Source organism: Bombina bombina, chromosome 1 (assembly GCF_027579735.1).
Source record: "Bombina bombina isolate aBomBom1 chromosome 1, aBomBom1.pri, whole genome shotgun sequence".
Classification (NCBI taxonomy): domain Eukaryota; kingdom Metazoa; phylum Chordata; class Amphibia; order Anura; family Bombinatoridae; genus Bombina; species Bombina bombina.
The window spans coordinates 530,748,253-530,769,178 of record NC_069499.1 but is presented as its reverse complement, the minus strand read 5'-3'; the positions used below and the strand labels follow the sequence as shown (position 1 = coordinate 530,769,178).

General features: G+C 40.5%; 1 protein-coding gene across 1 annotated transcript in view; it reads left to right on the top strand.

The window, feature by feature from the left end:
- The window catches only part of CCNYL1 (cyclin Y like 1), a 201,419-nt gene that overhangs the window by 41,441 nt on the left and 139,052 nt on the right, over window positions 1-20,926 (top strand). The window contains exon 2 of the mRNA XM_053698631.1: window positions 13,296-13,370. Within this exon, the coding sequence (XP_053554606.1) occupies window positions 13,296-13,370 (75 nt within the window). The remainder of the gene's footprint in view (window positions 1-13,295; window positions 13,371-20,926) is intronic.

Here is a 20,926-nt window from a genome sequence, read left to right as displayed (position 1 = left end):
GACATTTCATCCGGGAGAGTGGGAACTCCATCCGGTGGTATTTGCCGAACTGTTTCTTAGATGGGGCAGGTCAGAGTTGGATATCATGGCATCTTGCCAGAATGCCAGGTTTCCAAGATGTGAAATCCTTTTGTCAGGCTCTGACTAGAATCAGGCCTGTGTTTAGATCATTTGCTCCTCCTTGGAGTTTGAATTTAGTTCTCAGTGTTTTTCAAGGGGTTCCGTTTGAACCTATGCATTCCATAGATATCAAGTTATTATCTTGGAAGGTTTTATTTTTGGTTGTTTTTTTCCTCTGCTCGCAGAGTTTCTGAGCTTTCTGCATTACAATGTGATTCTTCTTATCTTATATTTCATTCTGATAAGGTAGTGTTGCGTACCAAACCTGGGGTTCTTCCTAAGGTTGTTTCTAACAAAAATATTAATCAGGAAATTGTTGTTCCTTCCTTGTGTCCGAATCCTTCTAAGAAGGAGCTTCTGTTACATAATTTGGAAGTAGTCCATGCCTTGAGGTTCTACTTGCAGGCGACTAGGGTTTTCGTCAAACATCTTCTTTGTTTGTTGTTTTTTATGGGAAACGTAGGGGTCAGTAAGCTACGGCTACCTCTCTTTATTTTTGGCTGAAGAGTATCATCCGTGTTGCATATGAGACTGCTGGACAGCAGACTCCAGAACGAATTACGGCTCATTCCATTAGGGCTGTGGCTTCCTCATGGACACTTGAAAATGATGCTTCTGTTGAACAGATTTGCAAGGCTGCAACTTGGTCGTCTCTTCACACTTTTTCCAAATTTTCCAAATTTGATATCTTTGCCTCGTTCGAGGCTGTTTTTGGGAAAAAGGTTCTTCAATCAGTGGTGCCTTCTATTAGGTTCCTGTCTTGTCCCTCCCGTTCATCTGTGTCCTATAGCTTTGGTATTGTATCCCATAACTAAGGATGAAATCCGTGTACTCGTCATATCTTGTAAAAGGAAATTTATGCTTACCTGATAAATTTATTTATTTTACGATATGACGAGTCCACGGCCCACCCTGTCATTTTCTAAGACAGGTCTTTATTTTTGTTAAACTTCAGTCACCTCTGCAACTTGGCTTTTCCTTTCTCTTCTTAACTTCGGTCGAATGACTGGAGGGGGAGGGAAGGGAGGAGCTATATATACAGCTCTGCTGTGGTGCTCTTTGTTTCCTCCTATTAACCAGGAAGCGATATCCCATAAGTAAAGACCTGTCTTAGAAAATGACAGGGTGGGTCGTGGACTTGTCATATCGTAAAAGAAATACATTTATCAGGTAAGCATACATTTCCTTTTTTATCCGATTAGTCGATTAATCGAAAAAAAAATAATCGGCCGATTAATCGATTATGAAAATAATTGTTAGTTGCAGCCCTAGACATGTGTGTCCATACTTTAGTGATATGGCATCTATTGTTTTGTGATCTACATAAGGAAGTGCTAAGCGTAAGAAAAACTCTAGAGTGCACACTTTGTTTGTTTAACACATTGACTAATTCTTTTGCTTAAAGGGACACTCGGGTTAAATTACATTTTCATGATTCAGATACAGAATGTAATTTTAAACGACTTTCCAATTTACTTCCATTAAAAAAAATGTGCAGAGTCTTTTATATTTACACTTTTTGAGTCACCAGATCCTACTGAGCATGTGCAAGAATTCACAGACTATACGTATATGCATTTGTGATTGGCTGATTGCTATCGCATGGTACAAATATACATAACTTTGAAATTTGTTATTAAAAAAAATCTACTACTCATTTGAAGTTCAGACTAAGTGCTATTGCATTGCCTTGTTAGCTTGCATTTGTTGATTATGCAAATCTAATGTGTTGACTGGTCCTTTAAAGGCATACTGAACCCAAATGTTTTCTTTCATGATTCAGATAGAGTATGCAACTTTCTAATTTACTCCTTTTGTCCATTTGTATTTGTTCTCTTGGTATCTTTATTTGAAAAAGCAGGAATGTAAGCATAGGAGCCGGCCCATGTTTGGTTCAGAACACTGGATAGCACGTGCAGATTGGTGGCCACATTTAGCCACCAATCAGCAAGCGCTACCCAGGTGCTGAACCAAAGATGGGCCGGCTCTTAAGCTTACATTTCTGTGTTTTTCAAATAACGATACCAAGAGAACAAAGAAATTAATTATAGGAGTAAATTAGAAAGTTGCTTAAAATTGCATACATTTTTGTTTATTAATATACAAAATGTAAAGCTTTTAGTAGAATTTTCTTTCCCTGTTTCTGTTGCTGCAATATTTATGTGAACTCAAAAACAAAAATTGCATACTCTATCTGAATCATGAAAGAAAACATTTGGGTTCAGTAGCCCTTTAAAAAACACTTTTTTTTTTTTTTTTCTTTTTTTCAAATTAAGGCCTCTAATGAAGTGGAATATCGTTGTGCCAAACATTTTTTTATATTTCTTTTAGCTTGAGCCTATACAACCACTACTGGCTGAGAGGAGAATGGGAAATTGCACAAGAGTCATGTTAGCTACTGGTCAGAATTTAGAGATCTGCTCGTACGTCTCAAACTGCCTTTTAAGCACTCTTGTAGTGTTAGCAGTAGTATCACACGTTTGTGGTAGGAAATAAAGTGAGCTTGGTTACATTCATATCTGAAATATTTAAATATTTGGTTGTTGTATCCCCCAGTGAGGTGAGACCAGTGCTGGGGAAACATGAAACACGTGTCATGTGTTCCTTAGAGACATTCATGTTTTCCTTCCACAGTGAGGAAAATTTATTTTAACATCCAGAAACCACACATGCAATTTTAAATCATGACTTCTATTTTCTATGCCTTAGATCAGTGCTCGACAAATTTGTTTAAAAACTAGGAGCCAGTAAGGATATTTAGAAGCCAGACATACTTTTAGGAGGACAGTGCTATTTGTATATAAATATAAAGAGAACAACCCAAAAAGTTAGGAGCCAAGGGTAGAATTCTAGGAGCCAGTGGCTCCTGGGTTTGTCGAGCCCTGCCTTAAAGTGTAGTTCAATCTTTTATATGAGACTTAGAGATCAACAATTCACTTATTTGTCATGTACTTTATTTCCTAACTGAAGGTACCTGACTAAGGTATGCTGGCAGCTAATATCACTGGGATGACTCTCTGGCTGTGTGACTGGGAGTACAAAGCTTCTGTTCACTTACATGTTGTGGCTGTTATGACGGGGGCTAGAGTCTGAGAATCTGTAGTTTCAGTATATAAGTATCATGGAATTTGAGTGCTCAGAAAGCATTACCACTTTTTTGGTGTCCTGTATACTTGGATCCTTAAAGCAGATGATACTTCTCAATTATATTTTACGGTTTCTCTGTTCCAAAGCCATTTAGAGTTCTGTCTCAGCCGTGCAAAGTCAGTTTATATTTCCAACTGTTCCTTGCGCCTTAAGAAAAGAGTTTTTAAAGGGGCAGTAAACCTAAAAAATAATGTTATATAATTCTGCACATAGTGCAGAATTCTAGAACATTATCTTAGCCAAACTTTATTCAACATAATATTGCCGGTGAAATTTGATTAAAAAAGAGGGTTTTTCAGACTGCCGCTCTTGCTCTACTGAGCGGGTCTGGTTTTCCCCCTGAGTGCATCTGGGCAGCTGTCTAGTCACAGCCCGGCCCGATCGCGCCATTACACTCAATGCAGCCTGCTCTCGCTATCAGACAGAGCAGGAGCGAGCTACATTGAGTGTTATGGAGCGATTTGGCCGGGGTTTGACTAGAAAGCTGCCCAGATGCACTCAGGGGGAAAACCAGACCCGCTGAGTAGAACAAGAGCGGCGGTCTGAAAAACATTTTTTTTTAAATCAAATTTCACCGGCAATATTATGTTGAAAAGTTTGGCTAAGATAATGTTATATAATTCTGCATTATGTGCAGAATTATATAACATTATTTTCTAGGTTTACTGCCCCTTTAAGTTAGCATGTGCTAGACATTTGGTCGCTAAACACGTGAGCTCAAGAAAAATTTAAGATGGCTTTCCTCTTATGTACCTATGTACCTTATGTGCATTATTCCTGGTAATTAGAGATTGGCTGGCTAAACGGATGCCTGTGCTTTATGGGCAGTGAACATTTCATAAAGCAGCAATGCTTTTTCACTTTTCAAAGCCACAAAACAGGATTTCTCCAACATAGGTGTGTCCGGTCCACGGCGTCATCCTTACTTGTGGGATATTCTCTTCCCCAACAGGAAATGGCAAAGAGCCCAGCAAAGCTGGTCACATGATCCCTCCTAGGCTCCGCCTACCCCAGTCATTCTCTTTGCCGTTGTACAGGCAACATCTCCACGGAGATGGCTTAGAGTTTTTTAGTGTTTAACTGTAGTTTTTATTATTCAATCAAGAGTTTGTTATTTTAAAATAGTGCTGGTATGTACTATTTACTCAGAAACAGAAAAGAGATGAAGATTTCTGTTTGTATGAGGAAAATGATTTTAGCAACCGTTACTAAAATCCATGGCTGTTCCACACAGGACTGTGGAGAGGAATTAACTTCAGTTGGGGGAACAGTGAGCAGTCTCTTGCTGCTTGAGGTATGACACATTCTAACAAGACGATGTAATGCTGGAAGCTGTCATTTTCCCTATGGGATCCGGTAAGCCATGTTTATTAAGATAGTATATAAGGGCTTCACAAGGGCTTATTAAGACTGTAGTCTTTTTCTGGGCTAAATCGATTCATTATTAACACATATTTAGCCTTGAGGAATCATTTAATCTGGGTATTTTGATAAGATTATATCGGCAGGCACTGTTTTAGACACCTTATTCTTAGGGGCTTTCCCAAATCATAGGCAGAGCCTCATTTTCGCGCCGGTGTTGCGCACTTGTTTTTGAGAGGCATGACATGCAGTCGCATGTGTGAGGAGCTCTGATACATAGAAAAGACTTTCTGAAGGCGTCATTTGGTATCGTATTCCCCTTTGGGCTTGGTTGGGTCTCAGCAAAGCAGATACCAGGGACTGTAAAGGGGTTAAAGTTAAAAACGGCTCCGGTTCCGTTATTTTAAGGGTTAAAGCTTCCAAATTTGGTGTGCAATACTTTTAAGGCTTTAAGACACTGTGGTGAAATTTTGGTGAATTTTGAACAATTACTTCATATTTTTTCGCAATTGCAGTAATAAAGTGTGTTCAGTTTAAAATTTAAAGTGACAGTAACGGTTTTATTTTAAAACGTTTTTTGTACTTTGTTATCAAGTTTATGCCTGTTTAACATGTCTGAACTACCAGATAGACTGTGTTCTGAATGTGGGGAAGCCAGAGTTCCTTCTCATTTAAATAAATGTGATTTATGTGACAATGACAATGATGCCCAAGATGATTCCTCAAGTGAGGGGAGTAAGCATGGTACTGCATCATTCCCTCCTTCGTCTACACGAGTCTTGCCCACTCAGGAGGCCCCTAGTACATCTAGCGCGCCAATACTCCTTACTATGCAACAATTAACGGCTGTAATGGATAATTCTGTCAAAAACATTTTAGCCAAAATGCACACTTATCAGCGTAAGCGCGACTGCTCTGTTTTAGATACTGAAGAGCATGACGACGCTGATAATAATGATTCTGAAGGGCCCCTAAACCAGTCTGATGGGGCCAGGGAGGTTTTGTCTGAGGGAGAAATTACTGATTCAGGGAACATTTCTCAACAAGCTGAACCTGATGTGATTACGTTTAAATTTAAGTTGGAACATCTCCGCATTCTGCTTAAGGAGGTATTATCCACTCTGGATGATTGTGACAAGTTGGTCATCCCAGAGAAACTATGTAAAATGGACAAGTTCCTAGAGGTCCCGGGGCTCCCAGAAGCTTTTCCTATACCCAAGCGGGTGGCGGACATTGTAAATAAAGAATGGGAAAGGCCCGGTATTCCTTTCGTCCCTCCCCCCATATTTAAAAAATTGTTTCCTATGGTCGACCCCAGAAAGGACTTATGGCAGACAGTCCCCAAGGTCGAGGGAGCGGTTTCCACTTTAAACAAACGCACCACTATACCCATAGAAGATAGTTGTGCTTTCAAAGATCCTATGGATAAAAAATTAGAAGGTTTACTTAAAAAGATGTTTGTTCAGCAGGGTTACCTTCTTCAACCAATTTCATGCATTGTCCCTGTCGCTACAGCCGCGTGTTTCTGGTTCGATGAGCTGGTAAAGGCGGTCGATAGTGATTCTCCTCCTTATGAGGAGATTATGGACAGAATCAATGCTCTCAAATTGGCTAATTCTTTCACCCTAGACGCCACTTTGCAATTGGCTAGGTTAGCGGCTAAGAATTCTGGGTTTGCTATTGTGGCGCGCAGAGCGCTTTGGTTGAAATCTTGGTCAGCTGATGCGTCTTCCAAGAACAAGCTACTTAACATTCCTTTCAAGGGGAAAACGTTGTTTGGCCCTGACTTGAAAGAGATTATCTCTGATATCACTGGGGGTAAGGGCCACGCCCTTCCTCAGGATCGGCCTTTCAAGGCCAAAAATAAACCTAATTTTCGTCCCTTTCGTAGAAACGGACCAGCCCAAAGTGCTACGTCCTCTAAGCAAGAGGGTAATACTTCTCAAGCCAAGCCAGCTTGGAGACCAATGCAAGGCTGGAACAAGGGAAAGCAGGCCAAGAAACCTGCCACTGCTACCAAGACAGCATGAAATGTTGGCCCCCGATCCGGGACCGGATCTGGTGGGGGGCAGACTCTCTCTCTTCGCTCAGGCTTGGGCAAGAGATGTTCTGGATCCTTGGGCGCTAGAAATAGTCTCCCAAGGTTATCTTCTGGAATTCAAGGGGCTTCCCCCAAGGGGGAGGTTCCACAGGTCTCAGTTGTCTTCAGACCACATAAAAAGACAGGCATTCTTACGTTGTGTAGAAGACCTGTTAAAAATGGGAGTGATTCATCCTGTTCCATTAGGAGAACAAGGGATGGGGTTCTACTCCAATCTGTTCATAGTTCCCAAAAAAGAGGGAACGTTCAGACCAATCTTAGATCTCAAGATCTTAAACAAGTTTCTCAAGGTTCCATCGTTCAAAATGGAGACCATTCGAACAATTCTTCCTTCCATCCAGGAAGGTCAATTCATGACCACGGTGGATTTAAAGGATGCGTATCTACATATTCCTATCCACAAGGAACATCATCGGTTCCTAAGGTTCGCATTCCTGGACAAGCATTACCAGTTCGTGGCGCTTCCTTTCGGATTAGCCACTGCTCCAAGGATTTTCACAAAGGTACTAGGGTCCCTTCTAGCTGTGCTAAGACCAAGGGGCATTGCTGTAGTACCTTACTTGGACGACATTCTGATTCAAGCGTCGTCCCTTCCTCAAGCAAAGGCTCACACGGACATCGTCCTGGCCTTTCTCAGATCTCACGGATGGAAAGTGAACGTGGAAAAGAGTTCTCTATCTCCGTCAACAAGGGTTCCCTTCTTGGGAACAATAATAGACTCCTTAGAAATGAGGATTTTTCTGACAGAGGCCAGAAAAACAAAACTTCTAGACTCTTGTCGGATACTTCATTCCGTTCCTCTTCCTTCCATAGCGCAGTGCATGGAAGTGATAGGTTTGATGGTAGCGGCAATGGACATAGTTCCTTTTGCGCGCATTCATCTAAGACCATTACAACTGTGCATGCTCAGTCAGTGGAATGGGGACTATACAAACTTGTCTCCGAGGATACAAGTAAATCAGAGGACCAGAGACTCACTCCGTTGGTGGCTGTCCCTGGACAACCTGTCACAAGGGATGACCTTCCGCAGACCAGAGTGGGTCATTGTCACGACCGACGCCAGTCTGATGGGCTGGGGCGCGGTCTGGGGATCCCTGAAAGCTCAGGGTCTTTGGTCTCGGGAAGAATCTCTTCTACCGATAAATATTCTGGAACTGAGAGCGATATTCAATGCTCTCAAGGCTTGGCCTCAGCTAGCGAGGGCCAAGTTCATACGGTTTCAATCAGACAACATGACAACTGTTGCGTACATCAACCATCAGGGGGGAACAAGGAGTTCCCTGGCGATGGAAGAAGTGACCAAAATCATTCTATGGGCGGAGTCTCACTCCTGCCACCTGTCTGCTATCCACATCCCAGGAGTGGAAAATTGGGAAGCGGATTTTCTGAGTCGTCAGACATTGCATCCGGGGGAGTGGGAACTCCATCCGGAAATCTTTGCCCAAGTCACTCAACTGTGGGGCATTACAGACATGGATCTGATGGCCTCTCTTCAGAACTTCAAAGTTCCTTGCTACGGGTCCAGATCCAGGGATCCCAAGGCGGCTCTAGTGGATGCACTAGTAGCACCTTGGACCTTCAAACTAGCTTATGTATTCCCGCCGTTTCCTCTCATCCCCAGGCTGGTAGCCAGGATCAATCAGGAAAGGGCGTCGGTGATCTTGATAGCTCCTGCGTGGCCACGCAGGACTTGGTATGCAGATCTGGTGAATATGTCATCGGCTCCACCATGGAAGCTACCTTTGAGACGAGACCTTCTTGTTCAAGGTCCGTTCGAACATCCGAATCTGGTCTCACTCCAGCTGACTGCTTGGAGATTGAACGCTTGATCTTATCGAAGCGAGGGTTCTCAGATTCTGTTATCGATACTCTTGTTCAGGCCAGAAAGCCTGTAACTAGAAAGATTTACCACAAAATTTGGAAAAAATATATCTGTTGGTGTGAATCTAAAGGATTCCCTTGGGACAAGGTTAAGATTCCTAAGATTCTATCCTTCCTTCAAGAAGGATTGGAAAAAGGATTATCTGCAAGTTCCCTGAAGGGACAGATTTCTGCCTTGTCTGTGTTACTTCACAAAAGGCTGGCAGCTGTGCCAGATGTTCAAGCCTTTGTTCAGGCTCTGGTTAGAATCAAGCCTGTTTACAAACCTTTGACTCCTCCTTGGAGTCTCAACTTAGTTCTTTCAGTTCTTCAGGGGGTTCCGTTTGAACCCTTACATTCCGTTGATATTAAGTTATTATCTTGGAAAGTTTTGTTTTTGGTTGCAATTTCTTCTGCTAGAAGAGTTTCAGAATTATCTGCTCTGCAGTGTTCTCCTCCTTATCTGGTGTTCCATGCAGATAAGGTGGTTTTACGTACTAAACCTGGTTTTCTTCCAAAAGTTGTTTCTAACAAAAACATTAACCAGGAGATTATCGTACCTTCTCTGTGTCCGAAACCAGTTTCGAAGAAGGAACGTTTGTTGCACAATTTGGATGTTGTTCGCGCTCTAAAATTCTATTTAGATGCTACAAAGGATTTTAGACAAACATCTTCCTTGTTTGTTGTTTATTCCGGTAAAAGGAGAGGTCAAAAAGCAACTTCTACCTCTCTCTCTTTTTGGATTAAAAGCATCATCAGATTGGCTTACGAGACTGCCGGACGGCAGCCTCCCGAAAGAATCACAGCTCATTCCACTAGGGCTGTGGCTTCCACATGGGCCTTCAAGAACGAGGCTTCTGTTGATCAGATATGTAGGGCAGCGACTTGGTCTTCACTGCACACTTTTACCAAATTTTACAAGTTTGATACTTTTGCTTCTTCTGAGGCTATTTTTGGGAGAAAGGTTTTGCAAGCCGTGGTGCCTTCCATCTAGGTGACCTGATTTGCTCCCTCCCATCATCCGTGTCCTAAAGCTTTGGTATTGGTTCCCACAAGTAAGGATGACGCCGTGGACCGGACACACCTATGTTGGAGAAAACAGAATTTATGTTTACCTGATAAATTACTTTCTCCAACGGTGTGTCCGGTCCACGGCCCGCCCTGGTTTTTTAATCAGGTCTGATAATTTATTTTCTTTAACTACAGTCACCACGGTATCATATGGTTTCTCCTATGCAAATATTCCTCCTTAACGTCGGTCGAATGACTGGGGTAGGCGGAGCCTAGGAGGGATCATGTGACCAGCTTTGCTGGGCTCTTTGCCATTTCCTGTTGGGGAAGAGAATATCCCACAAGTAAGGATGACGCCGTGGACCGGACACACCGTTGGAGAAAGTAATTTATCAGGTAAACATAAATTCTGTTTTTTCGTATTTTTTTAAGTGTAATTACTTAGTGTAGCATTACAAAGTCAATTACTGTTACAGCAATATAAGAAGGAACTTATTTTCTTTTAAGATGTGATATAATTTGATTGGATAATTAAGAATATTGAGTTTCTGTACTGACCTTCTAACCTGAGTTTTCTGTTCCTGAACTGTGAAAATCCACATTTGGCTAGAATATCTCAGTACTATTAATTTAATTAAGCTAGCATTGTTACTGCCGGCTGCTTAATTTAGGTTGCTCTGGTGAAATGAAATCTCTAAAGAAATCAAATCTAGTACATCATTGCCACCAGTAGAAAAATAATTGTGCCATTAAAGAATACAAATTGTAGATAGCTATGGCAGAGCTTTTCTTTACTCCTTCTTTCAGTATGCTCATTAAAGGGTTTGCTGTGCGACCAAGATTTCAAATATGAGTGTTTAGATATGTAGAAAATCAGCGTTTGGGATTTTTGTACCCTGAGGCCTTACATTTTTACTTGGCAGTTAGCAGAGAGTCTGTTACTATCTTTAGCCATCATTGATAGACGGGTAAAATATCTGCAACTATATATAGCTAAGTATAAATATAAAAGTCTATAAACCTGTCATGTAAAACTCTAGACCTGTTATTGTTCTCATGAGAAAAACAAATAACGTGGATAAGAGTTGCACTTTAACATCTAATTACTTGTTTGATTCCATAAAGGGATGTTTGCTAACCATGAGTCAATGTACTACGTTCCTTTTACTGATGACAATTGGGAGATCCAGTGTTAACACAAAAATGATTTCATTAGATTATTTATAACCTAAATAATTAGATTATGATATTAATGTACTAATGTGTGTATCTGTGTGGATAAAACTCATAAAGGACTCATAAAGGACATTGTGACGCTTGGTGCCTCATCTCAACCACTAACTACTGTGTCTAGAAGCATGAAGAGGGCATGTGAGAGTCATACATAGGGCAAGAGTTCAATGGGGCATTATACTAAAAATATTTCTGTCATCTATGTGAAAGAATAGCAGTTAAATCTATTTTGCATGTTAAAGGGTTAAGTAAAAGTTGTTAAAATTGTAACTAAAATGCACAGGAAACTCAAGCTTGATTACAACAGTAATATGTTTATAGGGATAGCAGAAGAATTATCTGTTTATATAACATTCACGGTTCTCTCCTGTGCTCGGTAGAGTGGTGCCCAGTTAAGCGTTTTTTTACTTAAAGTGATGGTAAACTGTCCCCTTTGTATAACCAGATCTGGAATGTTAGTGATATTTTAGATGGAGTTGAATTCATTGTTGTAATGAAGATGCTTTATTACTGCTTTTTCTCACAGCATGCAACTCACTGTGGTGACACCCAACCCTATTATAAATGATCACAGTATTCCTAATGTGTGTAGCGGCAGGCCTGTCAGAGTGTGGAGCGGGGGACATGTCAGGTCACAGGCCAGCAGCAGGACTGTCACGGGCCAGGCTGCAGATCGGCTGTTTAGCTATAGTGTTTAAGATCATTTTGCCTGAGTGGACAGCTTTAGATCCTTGAGCCCATAGGTATGCTAATTTATTGCAAGATTGCAGACGTATTGCCATTACAAAGGCGTTTGTTTCTGTAATTAAGCATTACAAAAAATATATAAATTTATTTAGATACTTTTGTCTAAATATCTTATCTAACGCATTTACTTTTACTGTTCTTGCAGGTGTATTGCACTGGTAATGATTTTTGGATATTGAGTGAGCAGTTCTGGCAGGATATTTATGCTGAGCTGGTAGATAAGGAATACCTTGCTGCATTTCATCCATTGTTTTGACCTTCTAGTACCACGGTCACCTTTTGTTAAAGCATCACTTTCTCTTATTGCTAAAAGCTTTAAAGTACTACATGTTTGGAAAAGCTTCTGCAGTGGAAAAGTCTTTAGAATTTTGTTTGAAACTGTAAATTTGTGAACCTACGTTTTTAAATTTGTTTAGAGAGATGAGACAATATATATTTTCATGTGTTTAAAATGTGTTAGTATTTCTATATTGCAAAAGATCTGTGTACAATGTAAACATCTTAAACTCACTTAAAGGGATACTGAACCCAATTTTTTTCATTTAGGATTCACATAGCGCATGCAATTTTAAGCAACTTTCTATTTTACTTCTATTATTAATTTTTCTTTGTTCTCTTGATATCTTTATTTAAAAAAGAAGGCATCTAAGCTAAGGAGCCAGCAAATTTTTATTTCAGAACCATGGACAGCACTTGTTTATTGGTGCTGTCCATTCAGCAAGGACAACCCAGGTTGTTCATCAAAAATGAGCCGGCATCTAAACTTACATTCTTGCTTTTCAAATAAACATACCAAGAGAGAGAAGAAAATTTGATAATAGGAGTAAATTAGAAAGTTGCTTAAAACTGCATGCTCTCTCTGAATCACGAAAGAAAAAAATTGGGTTCAGTGTCCCTTTAAACTAATTTTGTTAGCAAAACCTATAGGATTTCCAACAGATTCACTCATTGATTCTATAATTCCGAGAATGTTTGTGGCCATTCAGAGGCTTGATGCAATCCCCATACAACACATTGCATGATTACGTAGAATGCAGAACACTTTTAGTTATAATCCAGCCCATGAGAATGTGTAAAAAAGCTTCATATTCAGATGGAATTCTGGCACACATGGATAGTAAATTGCTGGTGTTTTTTTTCTTCTAATATTCTTAAAGTGAAATGAAACCCTTTGCAATTATAAAATGTTAAATTATGTGTAGTAAAAGAGAAAACATACATTATACTTTAATTTTTTTATTTTGCCCCCATTTCCTGTAATTTTAATTTTGAATATCGTGGGTTTTCCAGTTCTGAGAAAAGGAAGTGTACACTGCAGAGAAGCCAAACCCTGCTACACATCTACCCATATCTGGCTTAGAAGTGGTTAGATAAATTACTGCAAAACTGTATAAGTTTTGCTAACAAAATGACAATGGCTTGCTTTGTCTACTCCAGTAGCAGATCCTGATTGGCTCCTTCAAAGAGGCAAAAGTAGTTGAGGAGTTGGCCATTGAAAAACAATAACGGCAAACAAGGTGTTAATAAAGAATCTCTCTTTTGCCCTTGCCAGGTATGTTAATTTATTGCAAGTCTGCAGAAGAGTCTTGTAATTACAAGGTGTTTTATGTTGCTTTAAGCATTTATTGCGCAATTTTAGCTTTCTGTGTATTTACTACACTTGTTTGGCAGGTTAACAATAACTTTTTTTTTTTTTTTTTTTTTATTCTTGCAGACTTAGCCCCTGAATCAAATCCATCTGACCACGCTCGAGCAAGCACAATATTCCTCAGCAAGTCTCAGACAGACGGTGAGTTTGTTTTATATTGGGGCTTGTCAAAACCAGATAGCCATGGAGTTACTACTCCTATTATACTCTTCATAACATTTTCCTGGCTCCTAAAATAAATAGATTAACAAAAAATTCTAGTGGCGCCTCATATATGTATATGCCTCATATATGTAAATGTGTAAATCCCTGGTTCTCATAGTTTATTCATGTTGCATTTATAGTCATGCATATAAGCTATGTGTACAAACAGAGCAGAATGTAATATAGTCCGACCAGGGTGTTGCATAAAGGGAAATAAAATGCATGCACATTTGAATCCATTTTTTTTTTTTTTTTTTTTTTTTAAATAATGAATTTGTGTTCTATATTCTTATAAGAAATTATAGCAATAGATTCACATGAAAAAATAATTAGCCATACCATCAGATAAATTTGACTTGGAACTATATTTGTTTCATTTGGCGATACATACTGAGCAGATTAAGAGTAGCACTAGCAACTAATTTCTACTTAAAGGGACATGAAAAAAAAATTCATGATTTAGATAGAGAATACAATTTTTAAACAACGTTCCATTATACTTCTATTATCTATTTTGCTTCCTTCTCATAGTAGCTTTTGTTGAAGAAACCGCAATGCACAAGAATACAATATCATGAAGCATACATGTGTAGTCACCAATCGGCAGCTCCTTAGCCTAATTAGATATGCTTTTCAACAAAGGATTCCAAGAGGATAAAACAAATTAAATTGCGTGCTTTCTCTGAATCATGAAAGAAAAAAAGTGTTTCTTGTCCCTTTTTATTAATATATAATTTATAATAGAACACAAAGCGTTGAAGCTCTTAAGCGGAACATGGCTGGCACTTGGTGGCTGCGTGTGTATGCCATCCTAATTTCATTGCTGGCCGTGTCCTGTTAACCGGCTGCAATGTTTTGCTGCTCCAAAGTAGGACTCTGGCTTCATTTGTAATAACGTTTGCAGGTGACATAAGTGCAAAAATAAATGGCTCAAATTAATTAAAGCTTACAATAAAAGAAAAAATCATTTAAAAAATCTATTTCCATCTTAATGGGAGGAGAGTCCACGGCTTCATTCATTACTGTTGGGAATTTAGAACCTGGCCACCAGGAGGAGGCAAAGTCACCCCAGCCAAAGGCTTAAATACCTCCACCACTCCCCTCATCCCCCAGTCATTCTTTGCCTTTCGTCATAGGAGGTTGGCAGAGAAGTGTCAGAAGATCGGAGTAGTCTCTTATGGAGGGTAGTACTCTTCGAAATGGGACTGGAGTTTTAAGTAGGCCTGTCAGCCTCTAAGTGAGATCATGGGTGAATGTTAGAGTCCAGAGATGTAGGGAGAGTCTTTCTGTGAACCCATCCTGACTCAGTTTAACACCCCCATTAGCAATCTGCGTTGACGAGTTTCGCTGACTGCTTTTCTTCTCTCAAGTCCATGCCAGGAGCGATGCTACTAACCTGTCACACTTGAAGGGCCGTGTTCCAGCTCCACGGCGTTGATTCTAGTCAGATCGTTTCATATATATATATATATATATATATATATATATATATATATTAATAATAATGGGAAAGGTGCGTAGGTCTGGCGCTAGTACATACACCTACAGCTCTCTCCAGAAAGGGTGCCTAGTCAACCTTAGAGTGAAGATACAAAGTGAAATTTTGGAGTGAGCGCCAAAGGCAGAGGTGATAAGAACAATAGTTTAAATTTTTATTTAATACATGTTCTAATTTAATACATAAGACAATTAATTAAAAACATGGATCCATGTGTACAGGAATAATAAAACAGGAATAATAAGACAGTTAAAATGTTACAATATGTAGGTTAAAATTAATAGGTAGGAACACAACGTATAGGTTTCTAGATAGAAAGTAATGGAATAATATGACGTGTCTGATACTGTAAGAGCAAAGTCAATGTAACATAAATAGCACAATAAAGTATGAAAATAGTTAGTGTCCAATTGTGAAACAATCCAGTGGGTGTACCCAAAATCAACTGTATATATAACTGTATATCCTGGGGAAATAAGTGTTCAAAGTGCTGAAAAAAAGGGATCCTATTGAAGTCAATTCCAAATAGAGGTGAAGAAAGTTTTTTTAAAAATCCAAAAAATTGTGTATAATAAAATCCAAAAAAATTTAAAAATCCAAAAGTGACAAAGTGAAAAAATGTGAAAAAAATAATATAATAAAAACAATATCGTGAAAAAACTTAAAAATTCAAAATTCCAATATTAGATGGGGTAATTCATCCTATGGTGGAGGTGGTGTTATCAAGGTAAAAAATAGCTTAAATAAAGTCCCATAAAATACAATAGAAACCTGTGAAAAAATGAAAAAACAATGCTAAGAACAATATAAAATACTTGCTTAGAGTATCAGAAATAATCTCACCATTTATGTCGACTCTTGAAAAAGGCCTGATACCAGGCCGAAACGCGTATTTTTTCACTTTGTCACTTTGGATTTTTACTTTTTTTTTTTTTGGATTTTATTATACACAATTTTTTGGATTTTTTTAAAAAACTTTCTTCACCTCTATTTGGAATTGACTTCAATAGGATCCCATTTTTTCAGCACTTTGAACACTAATTTACCCAGGATATACAGTTATATATACTGTTGATTTTGGGTACACCCACTGGATTGTTTCACAATTGGACACTAACTATTTTCATACTTTATTGTGCTATTTATGTTACATTGACTTTGCTCTTACAGTATCAGACACGTCATATTATTCCATTACTTTCTATCCAGACACGTATACGTTGTGTTCCTATCTTCATTTTAACCTACATATTGTAACATTTTAACTGTCTTATTATTCCTGTTTTATTATTCCTGTACACATGGATCCATGTTTTTAATTAATTGTCTTTATGTATTAAATTAGAACGTATTAAATAAAATTTCTCCAACATAGGTGTGTCCGGTCCACGGCGTCATCCTTACTTGTGGGATATTCTCTTCCCCAACAGGAAATGGCAAAGAGCCCAGCAAAGCTGGTCACATGATCCCTCCTAGGCTCCGCCTACCCCAGTCATTCTCTTTGCCGTTGTACAGGCAACATCTCCACGGAGATGGCTTAGAGTTTTTTAGTGTTTAACTGTAGTTTTTATTATTCAATCAAGAGTTTGTTATTTTGAAATAGTGCTGGTATGTACTATTTACTCAGAAACAGAAAAGAGATGAAGATTTCTGTTTGTATGAGGAAAATGATTTTAGCAACCGTAACTAAAATCCATGGCTGTTCCACACAGGACTGTTGAGAGCAATTAACTTCAGTTGGGGGAACAGTGTGCAGTCTCTTGCTGCTTGAGGTATGACACATTCTAACAAGACGATGTAATGCTGGAAGCTGTCATTTTCCCTATGGGATCCGGTAAGCCATGTTTATTACGATCGTAAATAAGGGCTTCACAAGGGCTTATTAAGACTGTAGACTTTTCTGGGCTAAATCGATTCATTATTAACACATATTTAGCCTTGAGGAATCATTTTATCTGGGTATTTTGATATTATAATATCGGCAGGCACTGTATTAGACACCTTATTTCTTAGGGGCTTTCCCAAAGCATAAGCAGAGCCTCATTTTCGCGCCGGTGTGGCGCACTTGTTTTTGAGAGGCATGGCATGCAGTCGCATGTGAGAGGAGCTCTGATACTTAGAAAAGACTTTCTGAAGGCGTCATTTGGTATCGTATTCCCCTTTGGGTTTGGTTGGGTCTCAGCAAAGCAGATACCAGGGACTGTAAAGGGGTTAAAGTGTTAAAACGGCTCCGGTTCCGTTATTTTAAGGGTTAAAGCTTCCAAATTTGGTGTGCAATACTTTTAAGGCTTTAAGACACTGTGGTGAAAATTTGGTGAATTTTGAACAATTCCTTCATGTTTTTTCGCAATTGCAGTAATAAAGTGTGTTCAGTTTAAAATTTAAAGTGACAGTAACGGTTTTATTTTAAAACGTTTTTTGTACTTTATTATCAAGTTTATGCCTGTTTAACATGTCTGAACTACCAGATAGACTGTGTTCTGAATGTGGGGAAGCCAGAATTCCTATTCATTTAAATAAATGTGATTTATGTGATAATGACAATGATGCCCAAGATGATTCCTCAAGTGAGGGGAGTAAGCATGGTACTGCATCATTCCCTCCTTCGTCTACACGAGTCTTGCCCACTCAGGAGGCCCCTAGTACATCTAGCGCGCCAATACTCCTTACTATGCAACAATTAACGGCTGTAATGGATAATTCTGTCAAAAACATTTTAGCCAAAATGAACCCTTGTCAGCGTAAGCGTGGCTGCTCTGTTTTAGTTACTGAAGAGCATGACGACGCTGATATTAATATCTCTGAAGGGCCCCTAACCCAATCTGAGGGGGCCAGGGAGGTTTTGTCTGAGGGAGAAATTACTGATTCAGGGAACATTTCTCAACAGGCTGAACCTGATGTGATTGCATTTAAATTTAAGTTGGAACATCTCCGCATTCTGCTTAAGGAGGTATTATCCACTCTGGATGATTGTGAAAAGTTGGTCATCCCAGAGAAACTATGTAAAATGGACAAGTTCCTAGAGGTGCCGGGGCTCCCAGAAGCTTTTCCTATACCCAAGCGGGTGGCGGACATTGTTAATAAAGAATGGGAAAGGCCCGGTATTCCTTTCGTCCCTCCCCCCATATTTAAAAAATTGTTTCCTATGGTCGACCCCAGAAAGGACTTATGGCAGACAGTCCCCAAGGTCGAGGGAGCGGTTTCTACTTTAAACAAACGCACCACTATACCCATAGAGGATAGTTGTGCTTTCAAAGATCCTATGGATAAAAAATTAGAAGGTTTGCTTAAAAAGATGTTTGTTCAGCAGGGTTACCTTCTACAACCAATTTCATGCATTGTCCCTGTCACTACAGCCGCATGTTTCTGGTTTGATGAACTGATAAAGGCGCTCGATAGTGATTCTCCTCCTTATGAGGAGATTATGGACAGAATCAATGCTCTCAAATTGGCTAATTCTTTCACCCTAGACGCCACTTTGCAATTGGCTAGGTTAGCGGCTAAGAATTCTGGGTTTGCTATTGTGGCGCGCAGAGCGCTTTGGTTGAAATCTTGGTCGGCTGATGCGTCTTCCAAGAACAAGCTACTAAACATTCCTTTCAAGGGGAAAACGCTGTTTGGCCCTGACTTGAAAGAGATTATCTCTGATATCACTGGGGGTAAGGGCCACGCCCTTCCTCAGGATCGGCCTTTCAAGGCAAAAAATAGACCTAATTTTCGTCCCTTTCGTAAAAACGGACCAGCCCAAAGTGCTACGTCCTCTAAGCAAGAGGGTAATACTTCTCAAGCCAAGCCAGCTTGGAGACCAATGCAAGGCTGGAACAAGGGAAAGCAGGCCAAGAAACCTGCCACTGCTACCAAGACAGCATGAAATATTGGCCCCCGATCCGGGACCGGATCTGGTGGGGGGCAGACTCTCTCTCTTCGCTCAGGCTTGGGCAAGAGATGTTCTGGATCCCTGGGCGCTAGAAATAGTCTCCCAGGGTTATCTTCTGGAATTCAAGGGACTTCCCCCAAGGGGGAGGTTCCACAGGTCTCAGTTGTCTTCAGACCACATAAAAAGACAGGCGTTCTTACATTGTGTAGAAGACCTGTTAAAAATGGGAGTGATTCATCCTGTTCCACTAAGAGAACAAGGGATGGGGTTCTACTCCAATCTGTTCATAGTTCCCAAAAAAGAGGGAACGTTCAGACCAATCTTAGATCTCAAGATCTTAAACAAGTTTCTCAAGGTTCCATCGTTCAAGATGGAAACCATTCGAACTATTCTTCCTTCCATCCAGGAAGGTCAATTCATGACCACGGTGGATTTAAAGGATGCGTATCTACATATTCCTATCCACAAGGAACATCATCGGTTCCTAAGGTTCGCATTCCTGGACAAACATTACCAGTTCGTGGCGCTTCCTTTCGGATTAGCCACTGCTCCAAGGATTTTCACAAAGGTACTAGGGTCCCTTCTAGCGGTGCTAAGACCAAGGGGCATTGCAGTAGTACCTTACCTGGACGACATTCTGATTCAAGCGTCGTCCCTTCCTCAAGCAAAGGCTCACACGGACATCGTCCTGGCCTTTCTCAGATCTCACGGCTGGAAAGTGAACGTGGAAAAGAGTTCTCTATCCCCGTCAACAAGGGTTCCCTTCTTGGGAACAATTATAGACTCCTTAGAAATGAGGATTTTTCTAACAGAGGCCAGAAAAACAAAACTTCTAGACTCTTGTCGGATACTTCATTCCGTTCCTCTTCCTTCCATAGCTCAGTGCATGGAAGTGATCGGGTTGATGGTAGCGGCAATGGACATAGTTCCTTTTGCGCGCATTCATCTAAGACCATTACAACTGTGCATGCTCAGTCAGTGGAATGGGGACTATACAGACTTGTCTCCGAAGATACAAGTAAATCAGAGGACCAGAGACTCCCTCCGTTGGTGGCTGTCCCTGGACAACCTGTCACAAGGGATGACATTCCGCAGACCAGAGTGGGTCATTGTCACGACCGACGCCAGTCTGATGGGCTGGGGCGCGGTCTGGGGATCCCTGAAAGCTCAGGGTCTTTGGTCTCGGGAAGAATCTCTTCTACCGATAAATATTCTGGAGCTGAGAGCGATATTCAATGCTCTCAAGGCTTGGCCTCAGCTAGCGAGGACCAAGTTCATACGGTTTCAATCAGACAACATGACGACTGTTGCGTACATCAACCATCAGGGGGGAACAAGGAGTTCCCTAGCGATGGAAGAAGTGACCAAAATCATTCTATGGGCGGAGTCTCACTCCTGCCACCTGTCTGCTATCCACATCCCAGGAGTGGAAAATTGGGAAGCGGATTTTCTGAGTCGTCAGACATTGCATCCGGGGGAGTGGGAACTCCATCCGGAAATCTTTGCCCAAGTCACTCAGCGGTGGGGCATTCCAGACATGGATCTAATGGCCTCTCGTCAGAACTGCAAAGTTCCTTGCTACGGGTCCAGATCCAGGGATCCCAAGGCGGCTCTAGTGGATGCACTAGTAGCACCTTGGACCTTCAAACTAGCTTATGTGTTCCCGCCGTTTCCTCTCATCCCCAGGCTGGTAGCCAGGATCAATCAGGAGAGGGCGTCGGTGATCTTGATAGCTCCTGCGTGGCCACGCAGGACTTGGTATGCAGATCTGGTGAATATGTCATCGGCTCCACCTTGGAAGCTACCTTTGAGACGAGACCTTCTTGTTCAGGGTCCGTTCGAACATCCGAATCTGGTTTCACTCCAGCTGACTGCTTGGAGATTGAACGCTTGATTTTATCGAAGCGAGGATTCTCGGATTCTGTTATTGATACTCTTGTTCAGGCCAGAAAGCCTGTAACTAGAAAGATTTACCACAAGATTTGGAAAAAATATATCTGTTGGTGTGAATCTAAAGGATTCCCTTGGGACAAGGTTAAGATTCCTAAGATTTTATCCTTCCTTCAAGAAGGATTGGAAAAAGGATTATCTGCAAGTTCCCTGAAGGGACAGATTTCT